Source organism: Erigeron canadensis, chromosome 2, assembly GCF_010389155.1.
Source record: "Erigeron canadensis isolate Cc75 chromosome 2, C_canadensis_v1, whole genome shotgun sequence".
NCBI classification, from domain to species: domain Eukaryota; kingdom Viridiplantae; phylum Streptophyta; class Magnoliopsida; order Asterales; family Asteraceae; genus Erigeron; species Erigeron canadensis.
In genome coordinates, this window is record NC_057762.1 from 44,838,007 (window position 1) to 44,852,226 (window position 14,220).

A 14,220-nucleotide genomic window follows, 5' to 3' on the forward strand; every position below is an offset into this window, starting at 1 on the left:
CCGGTCCCACACATTTTTAAAAAGAAAGTACAAGTGTGTCCCACACTTAAAGGTTAGTTTACTACAACACCAAACGTCGTGATAATTGTGTAACAAATAGGGATAACTGCATAAAATTTGAGTGTATCACACTTAAGCTTACATACTCGACAGCCTTATATTATCATTTCTATATATATATAATACAAGACTGTCGGGTATCTAAGTTTAGGTATAGAATGCTCACATATTGTTTTTTTAATCCATAAAAATCATAGGGTCCCATGCATTTATTTATTAAACAAGAAATAATAAAATATTAGTATGTGAGGGGTTTCACACCTAAACTTAGGTGCCGGATAGCCTTATATTCCCTTTTCCCTATATATATATATATAGAAAAATGATAAATCCTCTTAATCAATCCTTCTAAAATTTAATCCTCTTAAAATATCCACTTGTTAACACATGGAATCCACTAATCTTTCTTTCCTAATCTCACCTCCTGATTTTCCACATGTCACAAATCCTATTAATTAGGAGGATCTTTAAGCTAATAGTTTAAGAGGACTGATCGTTACCCTTGTATAATATAACAATGTTATGGTTAATTCATATTTTTAAGAGTTTATTTATTGCAAGATTTGTTCATGTGATTTGTCCATTTAAATGGATTATGTCTATGTTCAAGAATAATAGCCAAATAAATACAACTTATTTAAATTTGTGCACATTACATTCTTGAAATTGATGGCTTCAATTTCTTCCATTAAATTAGATCATGTGCCCCTCATATCAGGGTATTTTAGTTTTTTTTCTCCCAACCTTTGTTCCTCTTCTAACTTAATGAAGGAAAATTAACGCCATCAACCAAAATAATGTAATATGCAGCAAATTTGAGTAATTATGATTTATTTGGATAAAAATTTTGAGCATAGATGTAATCTATGGAAATGAACAAAACATATGGACAAATCATGCATGCAATTAACTCTATATTTAAAGTATATTAGTTAAAACCTTTAAATAATGAAAATTAAAATATTAAAATTAAAATACTTACTAAACGATTAAGTATAGTTAAAGATGTGGTGGAAAAACAAATCGTTTCGAACAACATTTGAGGCATACAAACAAAACATTCACTAACTAAATGACATTATCAAAAAACTAATGACATTATCAATGACGTTCCTAAGCTTGTTTCTCTTTGATTTATTTATTACACTATCATTCTTAATTATTTATTATTATTATTTTTGGAGTGGCTTATTAATTAATTAATTATTATCTAACTACGAATATATACAAGTCAACTTAATACAGTATAAATATGACAATACACATTGTTTATCTTATCGAGAAACTTGACAAAGAAAACCAGCTAAAAGTCTAAAACAGATTAATACACCTTAGGGGCAATGACGTAGTCGGCAAGCATCGGCTATTTGGTAAGGTTATAGCATGTGCATCGGCTAGTATCGGCAAATTATATCGGCAAGTTTTGACAAGTTACATCGGCTAGTTTTGGGCGATGCTAGTGAATGTTGGGAGCTTCTTTTTTTTTTACCTTTTTTTTTTGTTTTTAACAAAAAAAGAACGTTAGAGCGGCTGTAAAAATTTTTTTTATTATTTATTCTTTTTCCAACTTCTATATATATATATACAAACATTAATCAAACAATCAAAAAACAAACATACTATCAAACACCAAACATACTAATCTCATATTATCAAATTTCATTAGCCAAAATGTCTGACGACGAACAACTACACGAAGCAATAATCCCTAAAATCGGAAGTTCCGATTTCTCGTTGTCGTCGTCATTCTTCTGGCGGCTTCGAGTTTTTTGCTTCTATTGCTCTTGCAATCTTAGAAGAAGACACTGCATCTTCTTCTTCTACAAACACACGCAAATCGTAGGTGCAGTTTCTGAGCACCTTTTATTGTCCGTCATAATACAATTCTAGAGGCTGGTCGTGATGAAGAGAAGGCTTCATCAAGGTCGTGATGACATCAGCACGAAGTCGCTAGTTCGTGTGAAGAAGCTTAAAGCCCACGAACATGATAGAAGCCCAACCCATTCGACAGCCTATATATACAAGACTTAGGTTACAATTTAAGGTTAATGGTTTGAGTTGCAACATAAACTATTCATCTCGCACGGGGTAGAGATCTATACCCCGTGCCAGTCAGATGTATACTCAATTTGGTGTAATGTTCATATGACTAATGATATATTACGAGTTTTGCATCTGTTTTTATCTTTTGTTCTTTGTCGATTCGTGTATATATGTCCATTAATTATACAAAAACCTCAAAGTCGATTACAATCGGATTCCGCACGTTTGTAGTCGAATTGGTCGCGATTTGAACGGTCCTACTTGTTTCAACAAAGATTTATTTGGAGAGATCGGCACACGGCTCATGAGAGATTGATGTCCATGTACTTTGTAGATGAGCCGATGTTTGAGGACGATATTTTCCGTACGAGATATCGTATGTCGAGGCGGTTGTTTCTGAAATCATGGAAGATATCACTGCATCACTTCCATAGTTTCGGGATTTAATGAATGCGGCGGGTATTAGAGGGTTCCCGCTAATTAAAAAGTGCATGTGCGCGCTACGGCAACTAGCGTACGACAACCTCGCCGATAACTATAATGAGGGGTTGTCGTTCTCTACTAGAACTACACGTGAGTGTCTAGACAACTTTCGCATCGCCATAAAGCATCTTTATTGTGAAGAGTATTTGCGTTCTCTGACTAGCCACGATGTTGCGCGTTTATATGAGGCGCATGAAGCTAGACATCCTTTTCCTGGCATGATCGGTAGCATCGACTGTACCCACTGGACTTGGAAAAATTGCCCACGTAGTTTGCATGGGCAATACCATAGGGGTGACCATGAACGCCTGACTATCATACTTAAGGTTGTTGCTTCTTGTGATTTATGGTTTTGGAATGCGTATTTCGGTGTTGCATGGTCAAACAATGACATTAATGTGTTGAAGCAATCGCCATTGTTTATTCCCGAAGTGAATGGGAAGTCTCCTGAGTACGGGTTTACTGTAAACGGTCGCTGTTACAGTAGAGGATACTATCTAGGGGATGGTATTTACCCACCTTGGTCTTGTTTTGTAATGCGTATGCATACCCGGTCGCTCATAAAGAGAAGGTAATGAAGAAACTCCAAGAGTCCACGAGAAAAGACATTGAGCGAGCATTCGGGCTTTTGAAGAACAAATGGGCTATCATCGAACGACCGACACCGATAAAGAACAAAGAAAAGATCTTTAAAACGATGTATGCATGTGTTATTTTACGTAACATGATCCTCACGGGACGGCAACAACGCGATATCACCGGTGTACATCAGGGATCCTCTAAACGATCTTCGTGTACCGACCCCAATTTTCTCTATCACACGTAACGAAGAGACGCATTATATGTTACGTCGTGATATTACCGAGCACATGGGAAATCTAGACATAGATAACGATGTTTAGTAATCTTTTTCTTTATTTATAAGTATTTGTTTGTTTTATGTTTTAAATAAATGTAATGTTTTATTTAGTTTTATTGTGCTTTTTAATAAAAGTTTAGGGTATATTTGGTAAATATAAATTTGGCAAGTATTGGCACAATAGCATGTAATTTGGCAAGATTTTGGTTAGTTATTGGCAAGATTTGGCTTGTACATGTGACACTTTTTTATTGGTTGAAAGTTTGCCAAAACTTACCAATATGCCAAGCATTGACTCTACAGTCTACACCCTTGTTCCTAATAACTAATGAATATATATTTTTTGTTTAAAGTTTGTAACTCAATGATATAAAATACCCCCTTTTATTAGATGATAAAGTAGAAAGAGCATATATTTTGTATGTATGATGTAAGAGAATAATTTAAAAGTCCTTTACGTCGTTGCATTCTACCTAATCAAATCAATTTCGTAATTAGGTGCACACAAGTATTTGATACAGCAAACGGAACATATTTTGATATATTTATCATAACAAAAAAGTTAAAAGTTAAACATGTGCCATCAAACGTAGTACCAAGTTTCTAACATGGTTTCCAAAACCAAGAGCCCTATTGGCAAATTACAATGTAGATATCGAAATATTTATTCTCCTAATTTGGGTTCATGAACTTCACTTATTGAAGTTAAAAAGTTGTAATGCACTTATGCTACAATTATATAACTATTTCCTTTAAAGACGGAACATATAAATGGCTAACATCCTTAATTTTTGTACGCCACACCGGGTTTGAATCCCGACGAGTAACGACGCCTAAAGGATTTGTTCTCCCATGTGTATATAGCAACCCCTTAGGCCCTCACCATATTTGCATGTGGCAAAATTTAAACTTTTGACCCGCTAAGAAGAAACCACAAAAAAAACTCCCTAACTACTAGACTATCATCTCAATTGCTAACAATTATGCGAGTATTATGCAACAATTATACTATTAAGTCTATTATTGCCAAAATCCTTTTTCTGAATGATATTTATCCAATGGCATGTATGGATAGATTTAAATAAATCATTGATGGATATTCATAAAATACTTGTAGCAATATTAAGCATATTAATATCTACAGGTAGGATACCGAGTTGACCAGATTCAGCCGATTATTCTCAGTACTCATCGACTTAACCACTTTGACCCCCGATTACTCACCGCATAGACTCAAGTACTCACAACTCACTAATCGGCCGACTTGGGAACGCATAGCAACTTTCGCAACCTTGCTCTCCATCATAGCCTTGTTTGTTTGTTTTTTTTCAAGAAGTTGCCTTCTAAACCTAAAATGAAGGCCGTTTGTTTTTCTTATGCAAACATATAAGATGCAGTGTGGTTTGCAAAATGTCTTTTTAAAGAATTGGAATATGTGAAATGAATTGGACTTTTTATGAAAGTTTTAAGATTGTTTTTGTGATCGATTAGTTTAATGGAATTAAAGGAATTCAATAAAAACTTTGTCAAATAACAAGACTAACCTTTACTTTATCTTCTTTATAAAAATATTCTAGTTCTATTTTTCATTTTGATAAGTTAATAACCAACTATAATAATAATAATAATAATAATAATAATAATAATAATATAATAATAATAATAATAATAATTATTATTATTATTATTATTATAATATCTCGGTTTCCCACTAATTTCTTGTAAATCCTACTATTCTAATGAAAGTATTTTTTTAATAATAATAAATAATAATAATAATATTGATTTCCCAGTCAAGTTTATAACTTATTATATCAAACAAGAACAATAAATCAAAAACGAATAACAAAAAATCTAAGCCATTTCTCCATTTACTTTGGTTACTCATTACATGGTTAGAAAGATCTATGGCTGAATGTTGTTTATTCTGGCAATGGTTAAATTCCGGCATTGGTTTACATCGGTGATGGTTACATACCGATGGTTGTTAATATCCGTTGGTTGTGACATCAAATCAGGTTCAAGAAATCAAGACTTTTTTTTACTTTGTGTTTTAATTGTAAAAGGGTATTATGGTAATGATAAATGAATTTTTTGGAATGTTTAGGGCGCGTTTGGTTGTAGAAAATGTTTTCTAGTTTTTCATTTCTATTTTTTTAGAAAACAAAAGGAGTTTTTTTCCATAAAAAACAAATAAAAATTTTGAAAACGCGTTCTAATTAGAAACTAGAAACATGTTAGAAATGTGTGTGGTGGGGGGATGTAATGGAAAATGAAAATGAAAAATAAAAAACATGAAAAAAAATGTTTTCAAGTTATCTATGAAAAAATGGAAAACATTGTTTTGTTTTCTTAGAAAACTATGATTAGAATAAGTTTTTTGTTTTTCATTTTTTTTTGAAAAATGAAAATGAAAAACAAAAGATGTTTTCTGTAACCAAACGTCTCCTTAAACTTTCCATCCATCAAATTATGAAAAGAATTATAAATTCCATGTTTAAAGGAACTTGATGAACTTTTTAGATTCTAATTTCAACTTCTTATCAACCAAACAAGTGAATGAATGAATGGAATTGAGATTTCAATTTTTTTAGAATTCTAATGGACCCTTGAGACGTTTTTATTTTTATTTTGAAAAACAACCATGGCCCAAAATCACAAAGTTTATACACACATACACACACACACAAAAAAAAAAGTCTGATGCCAGGTCGATATACAATGCTGCAATTAAATATTAAGTACCGGTGAACATTTACCACATAGTAAGTCACTAGAAGAAGTCTATAACTGCAACTGAATCAAGCAACAGAACACAAATATTCAAATCAGTTAAGCCAAAACTCCAAGTAGTGTCTATTTATTTTAAAAGGATGAAGTGACAACATAGACTTACAACTTAGCCACACAAAAGTTGAACAAACATATCTGTATGTTTTCTAGTTAACAGCCCACCCCTACTCCCTGCCAACTTTCAAATCCTCCAATTTCGTGCCGATTTCCTCAGCTGTTATGGGCTTCACCTCCTTGCTTGGTCCATTTGGAACAGAACTTTCTTTCTCCTTTGGATTCAGAGGCCCTGTCTGCCATATTCTTATGGTTCCATCTTCCGACCCAGATGCATATGATTCACCTCCAGGTGAGAACCTCACACAATGGACCGGACCATGGTGACCCTTGTTGCACCCTACAAGAATATCCGCACATATTTTCTTACATAAATAAATCAATGTGTCAAATGGGCCAAATCAGGTGTGCTGGATGATTTAGCTTTGGACAAAACAAGGTCGAAGAGGTAAAAGACATCTAAAAGTGTATTCAAAGACATAAACCCTCCTAGGACCTAGATAATCATTTCAAAAGCACATCATTAATTTACAAAATTCATAAAAGAGATCAAAGGTGTTTGCATACGAACCAACCCAAGCAATTTCAAACCACACCTGGAAAGTGAAATCTACTAATTTTGTTACATTACCCACCCTGTTGTTCTACCACCTCAATCCTACCACGTGCATTCATTCACGTATGAGTGGCCTACATAGTCTACTGAGAATGCCTAGCCTAAAAGATTTTGTTCTGTAAAAAAAAGTTATAACAATGTCAGTCTAGGCATCCTTTCGAACACATTTATAATATTGCATGTCTGGTTGGATATCTGTGACGATACCAAAGCAGCAAAATGATAATCAATCGTAGTACAACATTGATGTAAAATATTGAATGAAAAATTCCAAGAGAAGTACCAATTTCTTCACCAGTGTTGAAATCAAATAAACGAATCCACATGTCTTCCCCTCCAGCAATAAACTTATCACCAAATTTTGGTTCCAACGAAGCTGATTCCACATTGCAGGGCATATCATAACTTTTCACCAATCCAAAACTATAAAAACAATAAGAAAAGAAAAAGGTGAGGGAAAAAAAGAACTTGGCAGAATTATAGAGCGGGTGTCATGCAAAATCAAAACATACTGGTTTGCATCCCAGAACTTGACAGAAGATCCATCAGCAGTGGTTATATAACGCCCATCTTTACTAACTTCAGCACTGGTCACAGATGATTTTGTTTCAAGGGTATGAACAATCTTCCCACTTCTCACGTCCCATAGCCTGCCAATATACATTCAGGTAAATACTAGACCAGCTTATAGAAATCAACAAGTTTAACCACCACAAAACTGAAACAATGATTATTAAATAAACAAGGTAATAACATACCTTACTCCACCAGAATCAGAGCAGGAACTTAATATTGTTTGGTCACTGTGGAGCCACGCAACAGTCCTGACTGAGCCTGGAGAATGCTCAACTTCTCTTGGAGGCGCCTCTGGTCGATTTAAATCGAATATGCGTAGTATCTTCTCAAACCCGCCAGTCAGCAGAAAATGTGTATCCTGTAAAAATTATACACAAAATTACGTTCTACTCATTAACCATTAACATAATATTTTAGCAAACAAGTTCATTTGATTCCCATCCAGGAGCCCTATTTTGGTAACAGTCCTAATTCAAAATCACATTTTATGTAAATGATCATATGCATAAGCAGAACCCAGTAAAGGATAAACAAAAAAACCTTTAGTTGAATACAAGATACTTGGAAAGGGAGTAAGAAACCCTGCTGCCATATTGCCAATGAGTATATGATGACAAAATACCATCTAAAGAAGCAGATCACATGCAGAGAAAAAAAACATTTGTGCAATCCTATTTGACACGGTATATTACTACCGAGTTCCGAACATATATTTTCACAGTGTTTAAACATTTAGAGAAACTGAAATGCAAGCTAAATCGATAGCAGAGATTGAACGTACAATTCATATTGTTGAGCCTTATTGTTATACAAAGGCTATGTATATAAATATATACACATAAGCAAAATGAAACATAAATTAGTTTGCCTCTTTCACAAGACATCAGTTAAAACATATAATCCCAAACTAATTCTTCTTACAATCAATACTTTTGAATAAACGTTATCATCTGTCATGATTATTAACTAGTTGACCACTAACCAAATCAACTAACCTCAAACCGTATTGACCACAAAATGAGGTTCTAGACGTTCATTGAGGTTAGCGTTAATATTTGTCAAACTGTTAAGTATAAAACTATAAATGAACCAAATATGTCCCTGAAGGATGCAAGTACTGTAGAAAGACTACCATCCACAATTAGGTCTTAGCATCCAACCTTATTTGCAACAATCGACTTCAAGCAGAGCAAAAAATAAAAAGAATAACAAAATACTTCCAAGACTTAAATGCTAATTCATAAATGCGTGCATATAAAGCTAGATGGGGCCGACCTCAGAAAAGGAACACGTTCGAACAATATGTTTGTGGTCAAACGAGTGCAGCACATCCCCAGTTAACGCATCCCACAACTTCCTGTATAAAATATATACAGCCCAAAATTCAATATTTGCAAAAAGCCAAAAAGTTGTAACATTGTAGTGCATACTTGCAAAAAATATCACAAACAAGTGAACAAACTAAAAACTTGACAACATACGCTGTGAAATCCGCAGACGCAGATGCAGCACGAAGAGCATTAGTATCTAGACAACAACTCCAGACTGCACCTTTATGTCCTTCAAAAGTTCCTATCCAGTCTCCAGTTTCTCCATTTCTAAGCATAGGCGTCGAATCTAAATCACAAAACTATCCATGTAAGTAACCTAAAAGTTCATTTTTTTTCCACTTCAAATTGGATATACGGCATTAAAAGTCAGTGTTCACAACTTTTCCCCTTAAACCTACAACTAACTGATAGCTACAATGTAAGCTAGACGCACTTAAAAAAGCACTCTCAAGTTACAACTTAAGACATTCCTTTACAACAGCAAGACATTCATATATACATACAGTTGATAGATATATAGATATAGAGATATACCTTTGCTGGCACTGATGAGGAAAAAACCATCAGGAGTGATGGGACTATAAAACAAATCAACAACTGGACGTGAATGTCCATGGCATACCAATGGCACTGCTACTTTCTTCTTATCCATTTTAATCTCTCAAAAACCCTAATGATTATATATATATATATATATATCTGATCCAGAAATTGACAATTGAACCTCTTAAAAAATACGTACACAATTGCCTTCCTTCCTTCCTTTAAAAAAATAACAATACGTATAGAATATATAGATATAGCTATAAACTGTGTATATGTATAGGTAGTGGCGGTAATGAACACAAGTGAGGAAACGAAACCCTAATTTTATTGATCTGATCAAAGCCAAATCAATCAAATCAATAAAACATAGATGATTATCAATCCACACCTCCTAACCCTAATTTTAATTAATGCAAATTGTTTATGTAGAAAACTAAAAATTAATTAAATAAAATACTAGGATAGATTAATTAATATAATAATATTATAAGTATTATTATTTGATTTTGATAGATAGATAGATATGTATATATAGCTAAGCTATAGGGCTAGGCGCAAGATTTCCATTGATGTGTTTCTTTAATTCTTATAGGTCTGATTTGGGTTTGATTTGTTATTTTCCCTTTCTTGATTGTGGTCCCTCGTGTTTCTTGATTTTTCTGTTTTCGTCCCTTCATGTTCCCTAGCAGTGGAATATTCGGATACTAGGGCTTTTTAACTTTACAAATATCCTTTTAATCAAATCTTCTTGTTTTGTATACACATTTTTGAAGATTTGTAGATATATGGTTGTAAGATGATACAATTTTGCCAACTTTGACAACCATGTGCGTTACATTCTAACTTATAAAACCACTTGGATTTAGAAAGGGATGCCGCATGAGTCTTTATATGTTTAGCGTAATTACAAGTGGTTCAAGTTGTCAGCCCGATTCGAACATGTGCATTTTGATTCAAAATGTGTCCTCCAACATAACGCTAACTATTGAGTTAATCCATGTCTAATCAAATCTTGAGGCATTAGCCTGTTTTGTAACATGAGCATACGCTTCAACTTTAGATTTATGCTTTTGTTTGGCAATTGAAGTTGCAGGTCATAATGTAGGAGTTCCTTTAATTGTACATCAATCATGACTTCATGAGTTCATTTTTTTAGAACTACAGAAGTATATTAAAATAGCAAATTAACAAGGCGTTAGAAAGCTTAAAAAGTATAATTACAAATACAATCTAAAAGTAAAACAATACAATATATTCTAGACTTGTGAAAGAAACAAGACAAACAAACATACTAAACTTGCAGGGATTTACTTCTTCATCCTTAAACTTCTTTCATTCTCTAATTTTAATGTTTTACTCCATTTCACTTTATATTTGTGGATTGTGGGGATCAAGACTAACATTCATATCTTTGTTTCTTCACAAACCATAAATGAATGAAAACATAAACTACAAGGACATTATTGACTTTTCATCTATTGCCGTTGATAATTCTTCTTGGTGTAGTGTATTCATGTTTGTAAAAAAGATCAGGGAAAAAAAAACACATTGGTCTCCCAGATTTCAGAACTTAACATATATAATTGTCATTAATCTGGAATCATATGTTTCACAAAAGCTTTTATATTGAAGAACGAAGCAACAAACCAACATGGGAGGATTATATATTATGAAAAACAATAGAACAATAATAATTGTTAACTTTGCAGACGCGATCTCACACCTTGGTAGGCCACGTTGCTTGAGCAGACATTATGATCCCCACGATGACTCCAAACAAGCCAAGGGCGCTTCCAAATATTTCTATCACGAGGATCTTTACAAATAGTGACGAGTTTTGGGCATCTGATAAAGCACAGCTGCTTCCAATAATTCCAACACATAATCTGTGGAACGAAATTCAAATAAAATATAACATTGGTCTTAGTGTATCTGGATACTGCACAAATTCAGTCACCCAATTTATGTACAGGTGGTAATTTTGATGCTTTTTTATAAGTGGGTTGGAGTTGGGGTGTGTTTTATCTCAACTGGGTCAAAAGGGTGAAATACAATATTGATCTAAACGGGGAACCAGTCCACTGAGTCAAACAAGTTGAAAGTGGTCAATGGATGCAATCTCACCCCTCTCTTATTCAAAGATTCAGAATAGTTTCGTTATACTAATACTTGTGTAACCGTAACAAATGCATTCACCATTTTATTACAATGGTTAAATATGGACATTAAGACCAAGACCATAATATTAAAAAATCAACAGCATTGACTCATTACCAGACCTATCCAACCCACCCATCACAGCTACCTTCCTTAAGATGCATGCTTCAGGTTTGGGATTTTTACATGTTTAGAATATCAGTTTAGATATTTGCACTTTGCAATAAGGTACTCCATAGGGTACATATTTTCATAACATCAATTGAGTAAGCATAAAAACATATGTAACTTTCTGTGGCACTGTATGAGTGTATTCCTATATATAAAGCTAGATAGGTTAAAGAGCATACCCACAAACAAGGTTTGCAAAGCCAACAATTATGCCTGAAGCGAAAATTGCATATCCTGCTCTGAGGGATTCAGGTGCATATGTCTGCGATGACGGAACACTCTCGAGCTTTGTTTGAAGAATGATTGCTACAATGACTCCATATATAGCAACGGCCTCGCAAAAAATTACGCTGAAGAATAAAATAAACATCACTAACACCACAAAATAGTTCAAATTCATGTTTAAGAATGTAATATAATCACCATTGACTCATTGTTATGACTACATTAAGGCTCAGATTTTCATGTTTGTGTGTGCCCTTGCCTCTGTAGTGGGGTGCATATAAAGTATATAGAAATACTAACTCTGCTCAGTTATTTCCACACAAACCTTAAATTTTTCAAGAACAAAATTTCCAGTAAAGAATTGCTAGGGATCTGAAACTTACACATATTAACAGACACAAAGTTATCCTTTTAAGATATAGACAAAAGCTCTACTTGTGTTTGATTTACCATGTCTTAAAGTCTTATGTGCCTTTTAATCTAAATTGTCTGCTCCTTTACTCAAAATATAGAATACATGAGATGAATAAGTAAAGCTCGGACTTATCAACTTGCATTACAACTTGTTTATGCTACTTGGGGGGTCAAGTATTTGGCAACAGCAGACAAGTAAACCCAAAATAAATCACCAACAGGTATTGGCCTAGCAGAAGGAGCAGTAAACAACATGTACCTAGGCTAAGGTGCCCTATCAACCCATAGTTTGGCTTCAAGTTCCAATGGGAAGAAAGGGAAGGGTATGTGAAACTGCTGTTATAAATCCAGTTGAATCACAAAAGTGCTTCGTAATCATACTAAGAAGTTCAAAACAAAACAAAATGCTCATGTAGTTAGCTTATACTTCCGGAAAAAAAAACACAAATCAGATGAGATTTACCTTCTATGCGATCCAAATTTCTCATCATAATCTATTAGATATTCAAAATGTTTATACAGAGGATATCGAGGAAACTAAGAGGGTGGGCAGTCTGTTGTTCAAACCTTTTTTCAAATTGTATATTAATTAGAATAATGAACACAATTACATTAATTTTAGAAAAGCATATACCAAAAGTTCTTATTGGGGAACCAAACATGATGCCCTGAAAGGGAAACTTGCAGGCATATCCTCGTGTTTTTTTTTAATTGCAGTGAAACTGAACTTATAATCCTTTATCTGTTCAAAATCATGCCTTCTTCATCTAATTAGGAAATTCTTGTAATATTATTGTAATTTTATGAGTATTCTATTACTATCTTAGATATGATATCAAGTTAAAACTCAATGTGAGAATGCTTATGCAACTGAGTGTGGTTTAGCATCTTATAAGGGGTGTATTTACAATAATGGTTGCTAATCTCAAGCTTCTACGAGATTTACCTTCTATGCGATCCAACTGGACCTTAAGTGCAAGAAGCTTGTGATAGGGCGGATAGGGCAAGTGACAGCGGCTTATTTGCATTAGTTATAGGCAATTTACTTATCAACAAAATAGTCAAAGTTAACTATTCATCACAGCAGGATAAGTTGCAAATTTCCCTAGGTTAAAATCTAGAAGGAAAAGTGTTCGGGTACACCCAAGTGAAAGAACATAGAAAAACTCACTTGTTTATTTATAGATAAAACAATAAGCAGAAGAGAAAAACAAGGGGGGGGGAAACCTGATAAGATTTTTGGAAGTAATTCTAGGGGCTTTAATAGCAGCACCAATTAAGCTACTTCCTGTTATATAAATTCCCCTGAAATAAAATATATAAAATATGGTATGAATGTTGTTGGTTTTTGCAGGAGGAGGATAGGGTAATATGATTGTTGTATCATATTATTATATATTCATATAATTTAATTTGATATATAATAGAGTAATAAATAATAATTGAAGAAGAAGAAGATGGAAAGAAGTAGTGACCAAGCAGCACCGAGTACAGAAACACCGATGGAAATGGCGATACCAATAGCGGAAAATGTGTAAGGATTGATCTTCACCAAGGCTCGGCCCCACGAGCTCGCTGCTGCTCCTCCCACCACCAATCCAGACATTATCAATCTCTTTTTCTTCTTGTTTCTTCTGTCTCTCAGATTTACAAACACGATGGGAGAGAGAAGCACAAATACGCCTCAGACGTCCCCGGTTAGATATTTAATATTTGTTTTTATGGGTCGGGTCAATACTTTCACTAATTTGGGCCGTGTTTCATACTGCATTTTATTAACAAGGGCAGTAGGCGTGGGCCGGATACCACATCCCATTGCTTCCCATTAGCCTGGTTCATAACTGGTTCAGTCATTACTCAAACCGTCGGTTAGGAATCGATTTTTATTTCTG

General features: G+C 33.9%; 2 protein-coding genes across 2 annotated transcripts; both read right to left on the bottom strand.

The window, feature by feature from the left end:
* Nucleotides 1-6,277: 6,277 nt before the first annotated feature.
* On the bottom strand, nucleotides 6,278-9,800 carry LOC122589308 (serine-threonine kinase receptor-associated protein-like). The gene is made up of 7 exons (XM_043761583.1): nucleotides 9,350-9,800; nucleotides 8,966-9,101; nucleotides 8,760-8,841; nucleotides 7,667-7,842; nucleotides 7,421-7,558; nucleotides 7,192-7,331; nucleotides 6,278-6,632 (listed from the first exon to the last, which is right to left on the bottom strand). The coding sequence occupies exons 1-7, from the start codon at nucleotides 9,465-9,467 to the stop codon at nucleotides 6,403-6,405; spliced, it is 1,020 nt and encodes a 339-aa protein (XP_043617518.1). The 5' UTR covers nucleotides 9,468-9,800; the 3' UTR covers nucleotides 6,278-6,402.
* A 1,122-nt stretch (nucleotides 9,801-10,922) lies between these two features.
* On the bottom strand, nucleotides 10,923-14,017 carry LOC122589798 (V-type proton ATPase subunit c''2). Its single transcript, XM_043762121.1, has 4 exons — nucleotides 13,804-14,017; nucleotides 13,556-13,633; nucleotides 11,869-12,039; nucleotides 10,923-11,247 (listed from the first exon to the last, which is right to left on the bottom strand). Exons 1-4 carry the CDS (start codon nucleotides 13,932-13,934, stop codon nucleotides 11,079-11,081), a joined length of 549 nt encoding a protein of 182 aa, XP_043618056.1. The 5' UTR covers nucleotides 13,935-14,017; the 3' UTR covers nucleotides 10,923-11,078.
* Between the last annotated feature and the right edge of the window lie 203 nt (nucleotides 14,018-14,220).

Bases quoted from the DNA above. Each gene is read 5' to 3' on its own strand.
- LOC122589308 (XM_043761583.1), bottom strand. From the start codon at position 9,467: ATGGATAAGAAGAAAGTAGCAGTGCCATTGGTATGCCATGGACATTCA. The intron at 7,843-8,759 runs GTCGGCCCCATC...TAATTTTTACAG, and splicing joins GAACGTGTTCCTTTTCTGAG to GATACACATTTTCTGCTGAC. The intron at 7,559-7,666 runs GTATGTTATTAC...GTATATTGGCAG, and splicing joins TCTGATTCTGGTGGAGTAAG to GCTATGGGACGTGAGAAGTG.
- LOC122589798 (XM_043762121.1), bottom strand. From the start codon at position 13,934: ATGTCTGGATTGGTGGTGGGAGGAGCAGCAGCGAGCTCGTGGGGCCGA. The intron at 12,040-13,555 runs GTTTCCCCCCCC...TTTATTCTTCAG, and splicing joins ACTTCCAAAAATCTTATCAG to CGTAATTTTTTGCGAGGCCG. The intron at 11,248-11,868 runs GTATGCTCTTTA...TTCGTTCCACAG, and splicing joins TTTGCAAACCTTGTTTGTGG to ATTATGTGTTGGAATTATTG.